At 42.9% G+C, this 12,203-nt stretch overlaps 1 protein-coding gene across 1 annotated transcript in view; it reads right to left on the bottom strand.

The window, feature by feature from the left end:
• Positions 1-6,003, bottom strand: part of LOC118406077 (matrix metalloproteinase-28-like) — a 33,238-nt gene extending 27,235 nt beyond the window's left edge. Inside the window, exon 1 of the mRNA XM_035805938.1 lies at positions 5,323-6,003. Coding sequence (XP_035661831.1) covers positions 5,323-5,436 — 114 coding nt within the window. The 5' untranslated portion in view covers positions 5,437-6,003. The remainder of the gene's footprint in view (positions 1-5,322) is intronic.
• Positions 6,004-12,203: the final 6,200 nt, after the last annotated feature.

Below are 12,203 nucleotides of genomic sequence, written 5' to 3'. Positions count from 1 at the left end.
TTTGATTTTAAACAGCCGCCCTTACTATAGGTACCAGACGACCTGGCAAAGATTGTGTTCACTATGTGTGGAGAGGCTGTTAACTTGTGACAATGGGGGCTGCGACCTGTTCATAAATCAAACTCTTTATTCGTAGAGGTGACCTATGAGACTTTGGCACCTGTTCAAGGGAAAGGCGCGACACTGACTTCAGCTATACGATCATTTGGGTTCTTTTGTCTCTGAGCCTCCTTTTATAATCTATCACTCCCATCACTTATACATTTGTGTGTATTATGTTTGCCTTTGTGTGAAGAGCATGACTAAAGAAGTTTGGGATGGATTCTTATGTAGGTTTTAGCAAAATAAAGACCAATTTAGATTGTAGGGTCCCTAGCAGCTTTCCCGGGTACTACAGCTTTCCAGTGTTTGCATCTTCGTTCTGTTCTAGACGTGCTATGTGCAATGGTCATTACTTTTGGGTAGTAAATATCTTTCTTTTACATAGTTTTGGACGTAACAGCACCATTCAGAAAACGTGGATTCTCGCCTTTCCATCCCAATGAAAGACCTGCTGCGAATTTAATACCTCTCCTCAAACGTTCAGATTGTAAGGATTTCTTGGACAGATGTCGGTGTGCCTCTACGTATTACACATCCGAGATGTCTTCATGTAACCCCTGTCCTTGGGCGCTACCAAGCTAAACAAGACGCGTACGGTTCGGTCTGAGTCGTGTTTATTTGTCCCTGAGGAATCTCTCACCCAACCGACGGAGATATCACTCCGCTGTCGCCTGCCACCTTGTCCGTGTTGTCATCTCATGCCCCACTCATGGGGTATGTGCGGCTATTTTCAGTCTATCGTCTGATTCTGACGACAGACGTGACCTGAGTTACGTCATGACGTCACAAGATGCTTGGTAATGAGGTAGCACTACCCATTGTCGTCATATTTGGGTCATGCACACATGTCAAGGTGTATTGTTACAAGGGATATCTCATTAAGAATATACGAAGATATTTCCATTTTATCGTCTGATTCTGACGACAGACGTGACCTGAGTTACGTCATGACGTCACAGGATGCTTGGTACTGAGGTAGCACTACCTATTGTCGTCCACTTTTGGTCATGTAAACATGTGAAGGTGTATCATCCACAAATGATATCTCATTAAGAGGATATGGAGATCTTTTCAGTTTATCGTCTGATTCTGACGACAAACATAACCATTTACGTCATGATGTCATAATATGATTGGTACTGAGGTAGCACTACCTATTGTCGTCCATTTTGGGTCATGTAAACATGTGAAGGTGTATCATCCACAAATGATATCTCGTTAAGAGGATATGGAGATATTTTCAGTTTGTCGTCTGATTCTGACGACAAACATGACCAGTTACGTCATGACGTCACAGGATGCTTAGTACCGATTGGTACATACTGTCGTCCACGATATCTCCAATTTATCGTTTGATTCTGACGACAGACATGACCAGTTACGCCATGACGTCACAGGTTCCTCAGTATTAGAAGACCGAAGGTAGCTCAGTATTCGGTATGGTAATAAGATCTGAACCTGTCAAAGACCGCATATTTGGTGGACGCTTAACTGTTTACTTTTTGGCTGTAAACTAATCCATATCTTTGCTGGGTGAAATGTTTTTCCCGCCCAGATTTAATTAGCGGTTTTGCTAATTTGGCAGCGTAGTCCCTCTCGGCGTGGCGGGCGCGGTTGACGGTATTGTGAAGTGATTTTGGCTGGTTTGTCCTTGCAAAATCAATTAGTGATGGGAGCAAAAGAGCAACTTGTTAAGATGTGGGTGGTGGATGGAATATCTCCTTGATCAGATCTGAAGTGTTTGTACCTCAGGATTACTGATACTCTTTCAACAACTTTGCATTCATGTAGTTTTATCTTGTGGCAGTATTATAGCATCCGGTGGAATTATGGGAGTTGATATTACATGCTGAAATACACATGCTAGTTTTGTTGGGTTTGACTTCTTCTTTGAGGCAGTGAAAGACGAATTTATGTCTCTGTCCAGGTCGGGAGAGAGTATCTAGGGATAATGGGCTTTCGATACAACACAAAAACTTCTTTGTCACTTCAAAATAATTAAGACATCTAGAAATAGTTCACATTGCACAAAGAAAATCTGGGGGGCAAGCATAATAGCTGAGAAGAGTATTATCATCTTCAATATTCTTGATACTTTGATCTGGAAAAGCCTAGTTGGCTTGCAAGAACACGACAATACCCGGTATTCAATCCTCGCCGTGTCTGTCAATAATTGGGATTTGTGGGGAGTCATGTGGTATTATTGGACTGTGCAAGGAGGTTAAAAAACACGTTTTTTAACCTCCTTGGACTGTGTAACGACAATTTACTTAGTGTGAGGGCTCATAGATAACAATATTTGGTATGTAGCACTTTTCTCGCGCTGAATCAAAAGTTGAAACTTTGATCACATAACTACGTCTTCTTGTGTATCATATATCATTAGGTTTAGAGGCTAGAGAAAAGGCGTTATTGATAATATACATGATACACGCACAGTAGCTATGTCTCCTTTGTTGGTTGCGGGTGGGGGGATCAAATATTAAGTCCACGGGTCAGACTAGCATGTACTTGGCATTTTTCTTATTTACGTAGTGCTTGAATGATAGGTTAGAAAATTTTGCCCAGTAAAGACCCTATCATAGTGTACGGTCTGCAAAGCATGTGCAATGTGTTGTAGGATTTCTAATTTTTTTTAAAGAAAAATTTCTACTTTTATACGGATGGCTTTTTTGGCAAATATTTGTGACCAATGAATTGGTATATCTATGTCTAGTTTTCCATGTCTGTGAATAGGAAATTCTAACAAAGTGTACATGTACAAGTTATTAATTGATACTACCATTCACGATGTCCGGAATCACACAGATTTAAAAAAAACGCCTACTTTTCACATTTTATATGAGTATGGACGCTTTAATTGAGTGTACAAGTAATGCGCATAGCCATGTGTGGTATGGGGGATATCACAAATATCATTTTGTTAATTTGCCTGCTTTCCGCATTCCATTGCCCTAGCTTTCTGTGAGTACGGACGCTTTAAAATATGTTCATTCATTCGTTTAATTGAGTGTACGAATAATTAGCGCAGCCATTCAAGGTGTGCTATGGGGATCACAGAGGTCGCAGGTGGTAAGAGGGGGGCGACTGTTACCCACAACACCGCCGCTGTTCCCGGTGTTACCCGACGCCCCGCACCCACTTTTATTTCGCCGCAGGGCCAAAAGAACCGTCCCTCTTGAAGTGACACCGGCCGGGGAAAAGCCGTGAGTATTCACAACACTGAACATTACCTCCTCAACAATGGGCAGGCAACAATGGCCCAAATAAATACACAAATCAGCGCGAGGTTACCTCCTGCACGACCTCGGTATTGTGTCGGCTCTACAGAGAACATTCTCGCCACAAACCAGAGGTGGCCCGTCTGCCACTCACATGGCAGGGGTGTGCGCGTCTGTCTCTCAGACTTCAAGACGGCTGGGAGACAAGCCAAGGATGCGGTTGGGAGAAGGGCAATGTTGGGGCGAACCGGCGTGTTAGGGTCAGCCCACAAAACACTCACATGTGGAGACGGCGAGGGCCTTCTTCGTTTTACAGTTTGACTACGCGCCAAAATACACGCTGCTAGACGAGTCTAATATCCCTGGGCTATCTCTGAAACACCGCCAATGGTTATCCTATTATAGTATTTGCTGTCCGGTGCATCTGTACTGTGGTCATTTTTGATAATAAGTTCTTAAGAAAATCCCTTAACACGCTATATAGAGATATGAAAAGAATTCAATACGTTAAGCATCTTTATGTTCAATATCTTAAGACTTTTCCTTGCCAAGATCACCAAGGACGGCTGAATCAACCGCCTTAAGGGCGTCTTAAGAAGACACCAACTCTATCACACACTATCCTTCTATTGAGTCATGCCCAAACGCGAAATCATTTAAAACACCGCAGCCAAAAGCATCAGGCGTTATTGAAACAGATGGCCGGAGGATGCTATTGACTGAGAGGGGCTCAGACTGGGGATAATCTTCGCTCTGCTTTCTTTCGCAATTGCTCGGTACACGCTTACCCAATATTTCTTACTTGAAACATATACGGATACAGAAATCAGGTAAGATACCCAACAAATGCCAAAAGATATCCTCAAAAGTACCTAAAATATTAAATATATGCACGCATAACGATATATGCGATTGCATATAAGGGGTGAATCGTAGTGGCTCAGTTTCCAAGGGAAGATATAGCCATTCCGCACATAAGGCTGAGCAATATCTTATTTGTAACGTGCATGGGCACAGAAACCCTTCCAGATATCCAACAAAATACGCAAAGATATCCAAAGAGTACGTAAATATATGGAAGCATACATAGCGATATGCAACCGTGAAAAAAGGGGGTGTGCCTTTTTGTACCTCAATTGCCGGGGTAAGATATTGAAGCGCTTCAGGCTTGATCAAAATAAGGCCACTATCCCATTTGTTTCTGATCGGTAAAGATGATTACGTTTGCCCCTTCTTACCCCGTTTCCAAATGAACCAATCCACACCTCTAACCAGATTATCTTAACCAGTGAGCGCTTTATGTGTCCTGGCTGGTCAGACGGTCCTAACGCGAACTATGCCTCCAGACTACCAAATAGCTCCCCGAGACAGAGCGGTGTTTTAATTTCAAGACACGACGACGATTTAAGATTACACTAGGATCTTAAAGGAAGTAGGGTCAATAAGGAGCCTCGCCTGTGCCTTGGTCCTCACGGAACCCGGTGTTAAGTCAGTCCACATGGCAGAAGTATCGAGTGAAGGTAAATTTACGCTCGAACATTAACTTTATATGAGATAGGTGCACCGTGGGCCTTTTATAAAGCGCTTTAGTAGGTACGAGGGAGGCACGCTTTACAACAAAGTCTCAAACGATACCTATTGTTACAGTCAAAACAGTCTACCCGATAAACTGTACATGATGTATAACATAAAGCGGGCCTTGTAACGTTTTTACTACCATCACAATTTATGATACGTAAAAGAAAAGTACCAAAATGTTAGACGCTAAGTAGACTCACGACAGACAAAACACAAGTTGGGAAAAGGTTAGGGAAAGACCCTTGGAGGTCTCGTAACGATAACAGCAGACGGCTCCGAAGTGAGGGGTGCGCCCGTCGGGACCGCTCGTACAGCCCACTACACGTAGAGTGTACACTATGATTACATAGAACCATACTTCACTTGTAATAGATATGCCTACTAACGCTTGTGTAATTCCCCTTTACAAAATGGCACCAACCGTGTTCTTGTACTCGGCTAGAACATCTCCGCCCTCGGACGCCTGTGCATGATAGGAAGGCCCGAGAAGTCCCAGAACGGCTCCGAGAAAAAGGTAAAATCCCCTCGGTCTCATCTTGGTGTCCTCCCGCCGATCCTCACTCTCCCGGCCGCTCCAGACGAGCTGGTCCCATCTTCGTACATAACTCTTGTTCGGGCAAACGCGTCCGATGCGGGATTCAGGGCCCAAGACTGACGACTGACATTAGCATAGAGACGCGCTCAGGTGAAGCGAACCCCAGGGGGACTTGACCGGGCTTGTACGCTACTACCGTGTACTAAAAACGCCCCCTGTAGTACGGCCAGACTGCGTTCCAAACTGGAGAGTACCGAAAATACGTCGAGCCCTGCTATTTGTTGAAGGTCTGGCTACCATACACAAAGGGTACGAGCTGGCCTCTATAGTCCGGGGCTCATGTGATCGCCGGGTCCCATTCATTCGAGTGCCTCTTAACAAGACCCTACACTTAGACTGTATCCAATAGGTGGTATTCTGGGCGAGGGGAGGCGGGCTTGAGTGACAGGAGTGCAGACGATATTTTGTGCGGTGTCTCTCGAGGAAGGGAAAATGAGCGCTCGCCCTCAGGGGTCGAGCCTTTGCGGACAACTGTTTGGACAGCGAGAGTTTGCCAACCTTCAGCCAACCCTGTACCACACTGAGGAAAATCCTGCCCCAGAATTCCGCAAATACTCCGCCACCATGTCAAATATATTCCACTGGGCACTTGGCGGGAAATGGCCAATCTCCGAGCAGATGTTGGGGTTTTGGAAAACCATTTCTAGAATGTGACATAGACAATATGGACCGTGGATTGTCCTACCATTTCTTTTCATAGTAAGTAAGATCAACGCTACAGAATTGCATACCAATATCTAGGGAGGGAGGTTACAAAATCATTGCACTATACGATGTTTCAAGCCAGTGTACAGCATGGTGTGAGATAAGGTCTAGTTTCAGATGGTGTCCGAAACTTAAGCAGGCCCTGTTCAGCTTGCTTTATTCAGAAACACATGAAAGACGATATTATGATGCAGATATACTGTATAGTGGTACATGCCATTCACATAAAGGTTTTGTTCTCGAGAATAGTTTCTATTATTTCTATTTCTAAAAGGGAAACTGTACATAATGTGCCTTTAAACGTTTTCTGATAGTCGGGTTAGGGTAACGCTGTCACAAAACCCGCACACTGCAATCTTTCATCTGCTTGGAGAGAAAATGGGTACAGACTTTTGGCTCACGGACTAACACTAACTGTAGACGTTTCGATTTTGCCGTAAATTTAGATGGCTAGGAAGGTAATTTTATGACTGCCCGGCCGGGAGCAAGCCCTCAATTTGATTAAGCATTTGTGTATTTCTGTAGTCTGTCCTGGAAAGGTGGAGTTGTCACTGTTACAAAAGGAAACCATCCAATCACTGGATGCAGTTGGTACGATGTCGTGCCTAGCAACGCTGTTCTTCCAGCTGTAGGGCTCGTATCATTTACCATGCTCAGTACTGGCCGAAGAGGTCACTTATCTTCTGGAATAAGAATTAGTACGTACACTTACGTACATTTATTGTGTCTGTATCTAACTTTGTTACTATTGTCATTGGAGTGATGGTTCCGTGTAGAAAACAGCATAGGATACTGCAAGAATACCTACGGTATATGTCGTAGACAAAGTAGTCTTAATGATAGTTGTATTTTTCAAGTCTCACATGCCAGTTAATTCCAACGACGTTGTCAAAAGATAGGAGCACTGTCGATGTGTATACTTGACAGAAAGTTTATAGGCATAAATCAAGATAGCATAATAAGATGATTGATCTTGCTTTTAAGTCTCCTTAGCTCTAATTCTCTGACATGTTCTTCTAATGGAACTCTATGTGATTCATCAACTTCTGTCGTAAATCAAAAGCCTCCATCAATCGATTTTAGAACAGCAACGCAGCCAAATAAATCCTACACTTCGGATAATTCTGAGGACTTTCCAAGCAGACGGTAGGCTCCGGTATGTTTTAGACGCCTTTTTATTCGGTCTTTCCGTTTTGTCAGCTTTTCTCTGCATATACTTCCATTGAAAATGACTAAGAAGGTGACAAAAACGCTTAACAAGATGTCTATATAAGAACAGGCCGGAGCCTAACCTCTGCTTGGAGAGTATATTCCAAGGGGGAGCCTTTCAGTGCAACACTAGGTTTTCCTCCAACTCACATCATAATACTGTTAAATTATCAGTCTCAAAGTCCTTCTACAGTAACAGCTTCTTTCCTTAGACTGCCAAACTGTGGAACTCTCCCAATGACAACGGTTTCCCTCCTATCTACATTGTGCTAATGTCCCCTTCAGTCTTCAAAACCAATGTTCACCGCTATCTCCTTGATCGAATAACTATTTCCTTCACCCAACGACTTATTGCTTACAAGTGGTCATATGGCCTTGCTTTGAACAAACCCGTTAAAAAAGACAGCTGCTGACCGCTACAAACTCCATCCGACGTCGCGGTTCAAACCTGTCCTTTCACATTCCCTAGAATATCCCTCCGCCTACGTGAACAGTCCACGTCCGATTGATTCCCCATGGAAATCGCGTTAGAGTGTGTTTTCATTTGATTCCTCTCTCCGGTCTCCAGTTTATCTTCCAGTCCGTCAGGTTTATGGTCGACTCCGTCCGTCCTAAACTCAATACACCCCCGGAGTGTAGACTGGGGGACTGTCCAGTAACACACACGGTAGGGGGAGGGACGGTTCACAGAAATTTCCGAGCTTTTCATCGTTGAAGAGGTTCATCAGTCATGTATGCATACGGTTACTACAATATTCTTCCAACAGTAACATACACGGTAGGAGGAGGGACGGTTCGGTCTGCCTAAACACCACAAACGACCACAAACGACCCAGAAACACCACAAACGTTCCGGTTCGCTGAAATTTCCGAGCTTTTCATCGTTTTAAAGCGGTTCATCAGTCATGTATGAATACAGTTAACGTTACTACAATATTCTTCCAACATTGACAGTTTCAAAAGGCATAGATATATGGTCTAGCTCAACCATATGTGTGAACAAAATGTACTGCAAGACATCGAAAATTTGCAGGTATGCCTTTAAAAACTGTCACTGTATTGGAAGAATACTGTAGTCACGGGCTTTTCATGCCTTTCATGCTATAATTTCACGCACGTTTCACGCGTTCTAATTCATTGCATCGGTAGTTTGAATCTTTTCCGTTTTAATTTCACGCACCATTTTCTTTTTTTAGCCCTTCGTTTAAACAATAGTAAAACTTGTCGAAAAAGCTCGATTCTTATTGGTCCAATGACAATGTACTCGATCGTGCAGTTTGTTATTAGACAATGCAATCACCAAGCAGATGTTGGACTAGAAGATGGTTACATTTTCTAACCTGTCTGGTTTTCTGACAAAGAATTTCACGATTTTTTCACCCCAATATCCGCCTAGGGATTACACAATTATACAAGTACACACTTCAAAAACCTATAGCAGTACAGCAAATGTTTTCGCGACAACAAAACTACACATTAACCATTCTCATACTTTAGATAAAACTTGTATCCTAGCTTTCTGAGTGGGTGGACCCCGGTGGGTTACCTCAGGCTGAGTACACTGCTTGGCCTTAAATGGCCGCAGAATCACCCAACCCTCGTCGCAAATTCTTCACACAGTGTGTATGTCCTATCTCATGTGTCTGCACTCCCTCACAACGAATTAAAGCAGAGTTGTTTGGATATTGTTAGTCTGGACACCAGGCCCCCTATAGAGGGCACCGTTTCCTGTTAGTCGGGAGCCTTAACAATGAAAACCTAACATTTAAATACTGTAAATGCAGAAATGTTCGCGGTGGTTTAATGTTCGGTTTTCGCGGCGGCCGCTTCAACGCGAATTCAAAACTACCATTTCTCCATAACAGTAAGAGACTACAGTGCATGGTGCTACCGCGAAATTAAAACCACCGCGAAAAGTCCATTTTCCCGCTACCGCGAAATTAAATCCCCGCGAACTTAAATGCATTTACAGTAATCTGAACTAGGTGTTAAAGCGAAGTATAAACAAAGACACTGAGTCCTCGGCCCTGACCATGACTTTGACTGGACGTCCAAGAATATCAAACCTTTTGGCGATTTGATTTCTCTTCAATATCATATCCCTTAACTTATGAATACGTTTTATTACTACAGTACACAACTTGCGTTTGTAACTTAATAATCCCCAATCAGCAAAGAATAAGACTGGGATGGACGTCTGCGTGATATTCCCTCCAGGAAGTTTGCACACTATGGACTAGAACGAGAACGAGAACTAGATGAGATTTGTTTCAATAGTTGAAGTCCATCACATTGTTCTTTTACCTGCATTTGACTCTTTTCCTCGCCATATGTATGTAATAATTCCTAGAGTTTAAGTCTGTACAAAGACCCTGTCTTCAATCTGTTGGAGCTGACCTTTAAGGACACGATCTATTTGAGCCTTGTTTTGGCTTCAACAAGAAACACAGAAGTGGAAACGGATGTCGTCCATTGGCCTCACACCGGGACGGCCGGGCTGGAATCTGCAATGGCATCAATGTGGACAAATTGCGAGCTAGTTTTACAGATGTTGCACGCTGTGTGAATGCCATGTATCTGTTTATGATCTGTATTTATACATGTAGACAGCGAGTCTGGCAGAAAGACTAAGCCAACACAACAGCCTTAACTTACTACGCCACAAACTAATTTGCAACTTGTGATCCGCTACCTACCTTCTTAAAATTCACAAGTTCCTGCTGCAAAGAATGACGTCATAATTTTCATTCCTGACAAATTGTTTGTTTGTATGTTTGTTTGAACCTTTATTTATTCATGAAAACTCAAATCGGGCTGCATGCCACTTTTCATTGAGGTTATGAGGGAAGAGGCAAGGGTCAGACAAAGTATATAACAGAGGTACAGTTTAGAGTCCTCCTATAAGTCTATATAGTTTTTTTTACACAATTTTTACATACATACAAAAATACATGATAGAGAGAAACTGGTACATGATTCAAGTCCGTTCATTTTGGCCGTTCCCATTACTTCAAGAGTCTCTCAAAGGAAGCCAGAGTTGTGGTATACTGTTCGGTCGAGAATTTGAGTAATTAAGTCCCACATTGTCTTTGTGTGGAAATTATGGCTTAATCCTTGTAAAGAACAACCACGTGTAGTTTACGTGAATTGTAATGCCAGAATACACCCCACATCACCCCCCACCCCACCCCCTCAGACGTACCGTTTCTTTTGACACTACAGACCAATGGTAGAACACGCGCGCCCAAGTGCCTTTCACCATCAACAAGCTTTTTGTACAAGATGAAAAGAAAGCTGCCGTTGGTTAGGGTTAAGTGTTCGTCTATATCGCCTCTCAAGTTCCACCTGAAACAAGACATGTACAACGTCTTACGGAACAAAAGCGCACTTTGTTGGGGGATGTGTTTGAAAGAAAGGAGAGGCCTTTACGTACGGACGTTTTGGCAATACGGACACAGGGCGATAGCTGTCAGGTGGGGTAAGCGATAGCCACTTAGGTTTGTTTATTGTGGAGGGCGCGATGGCTGGAGTTGTGGGTCAAATATTCGACCCGCCGTTAGTAAGGTGTGTGCCCACCAACCACATGGGGTTACGGTGGGGTTGTCAGAGTGGGCTCGGTCAGAATACCATTCGAAAAACCTGCAGAAAAAGATGAATTTAGGGAAAGAACATATTGAACCATACAGAAGTAATGTTTTAAGTTATAGCAAAGTTTTACTTACGGGCATTATACGTATAATCGAATTTTAAAAGAAAAAAGAAACAGATTACTATAGCTCACTTTGATAGCTAGCGTTGCCCTGAATAAAGAATGTGTTCGAACTTCTTTTGTAGCAAAAATGCAATTCGTTTATTCAGAACGGGAATATTTGCTTTCATATAAACTTTATCTTTCGAACTTCGGCGTCATCTAAAATGAAAATCCAGTATCTATATATTTGATGGAAAAACAGATTCCAGGTATTGGATATTGCCAAATTCCTTTGTAATCTCGCACTTAAGCGCTCTGTTGAACTGAAAGAAATCGAAGAAAGAGAGAGAGAGAGAATCAGAGTTAGGGAAGGAGAGAGAGATCTGTTGAAATGAAAGAAATAAAAGAGAGAGATTCAGAGTTAGGGAAGGAGAGAGAGAGATCTGTTGAACTGAAAAAAATGAGAGAGAGAGATTCAGAGTTAGAGAAGGAGAGAGAGAGAGATCTGTTGAACTGAAAGAAATACGAGAGAGAGAGATTCAGAGTTAGGGAAGGAGAGAGAGAGATTCTTTTGACCATGACCTAACAGACATTCCGCGTGGCAATCAGCGTAAAATCTGCGGAATTAACCTGATTGGTTGGATTGACACGTCACGGTAACCTCAAAAGCCTGTGAAGCGATGATTGACAGATACAACGCACGACGGGCGGGAGGTTTCAGACAGGTTTGTTTGCTGTCAGTCAGCGCTGATGATTTCATCCTCTGAGTGTTAGTATGGATGGGAGAGTGGGGGTTGGGTACAGCTTTGCCGCAAGGCGGGCTTATTTTCCGCACTAGAAACTGGTGCTGAGTGACGGATGATAGAATTCAGCAGACCCATTATAAACAAATCCCAAACCAGTGAGATATATACATGTAGACCCAAAGATGTAGAGTGGCGAAGACCCTTTGTACACTTTTATTTTTGCACTTTAAGTATAATTTGCTAATTACACCAACGTACTTGCGATATCATTTTCTTTTTTTTTTCGACTATGTGGATGTGAAAATTGTAGAAAAGTTTTCTAGTAGGACCGTAAGTTACTAAATTGCTTGATACCA

This window comes from Branchiostoma floridae, chromosome 18, assembly GCF_000003815.2.
Source record: "Branchiostoma floridae strain S238N-H82 chromosome 18, Bfl_VNyyK, whole genome shotgun sequence".
Taxonomy (NCBI): Eukaryota; Metazoa; Chordata; class Leptocardii; order Amphioxiformes; family Branchiostomatidae; genus Branchiostoma; species Branchiostoma floridae.
Note: the sequence above shows the minus strand (reverse complement) of the source record. Positions and strands in the feature narration are given on the sequence as shown.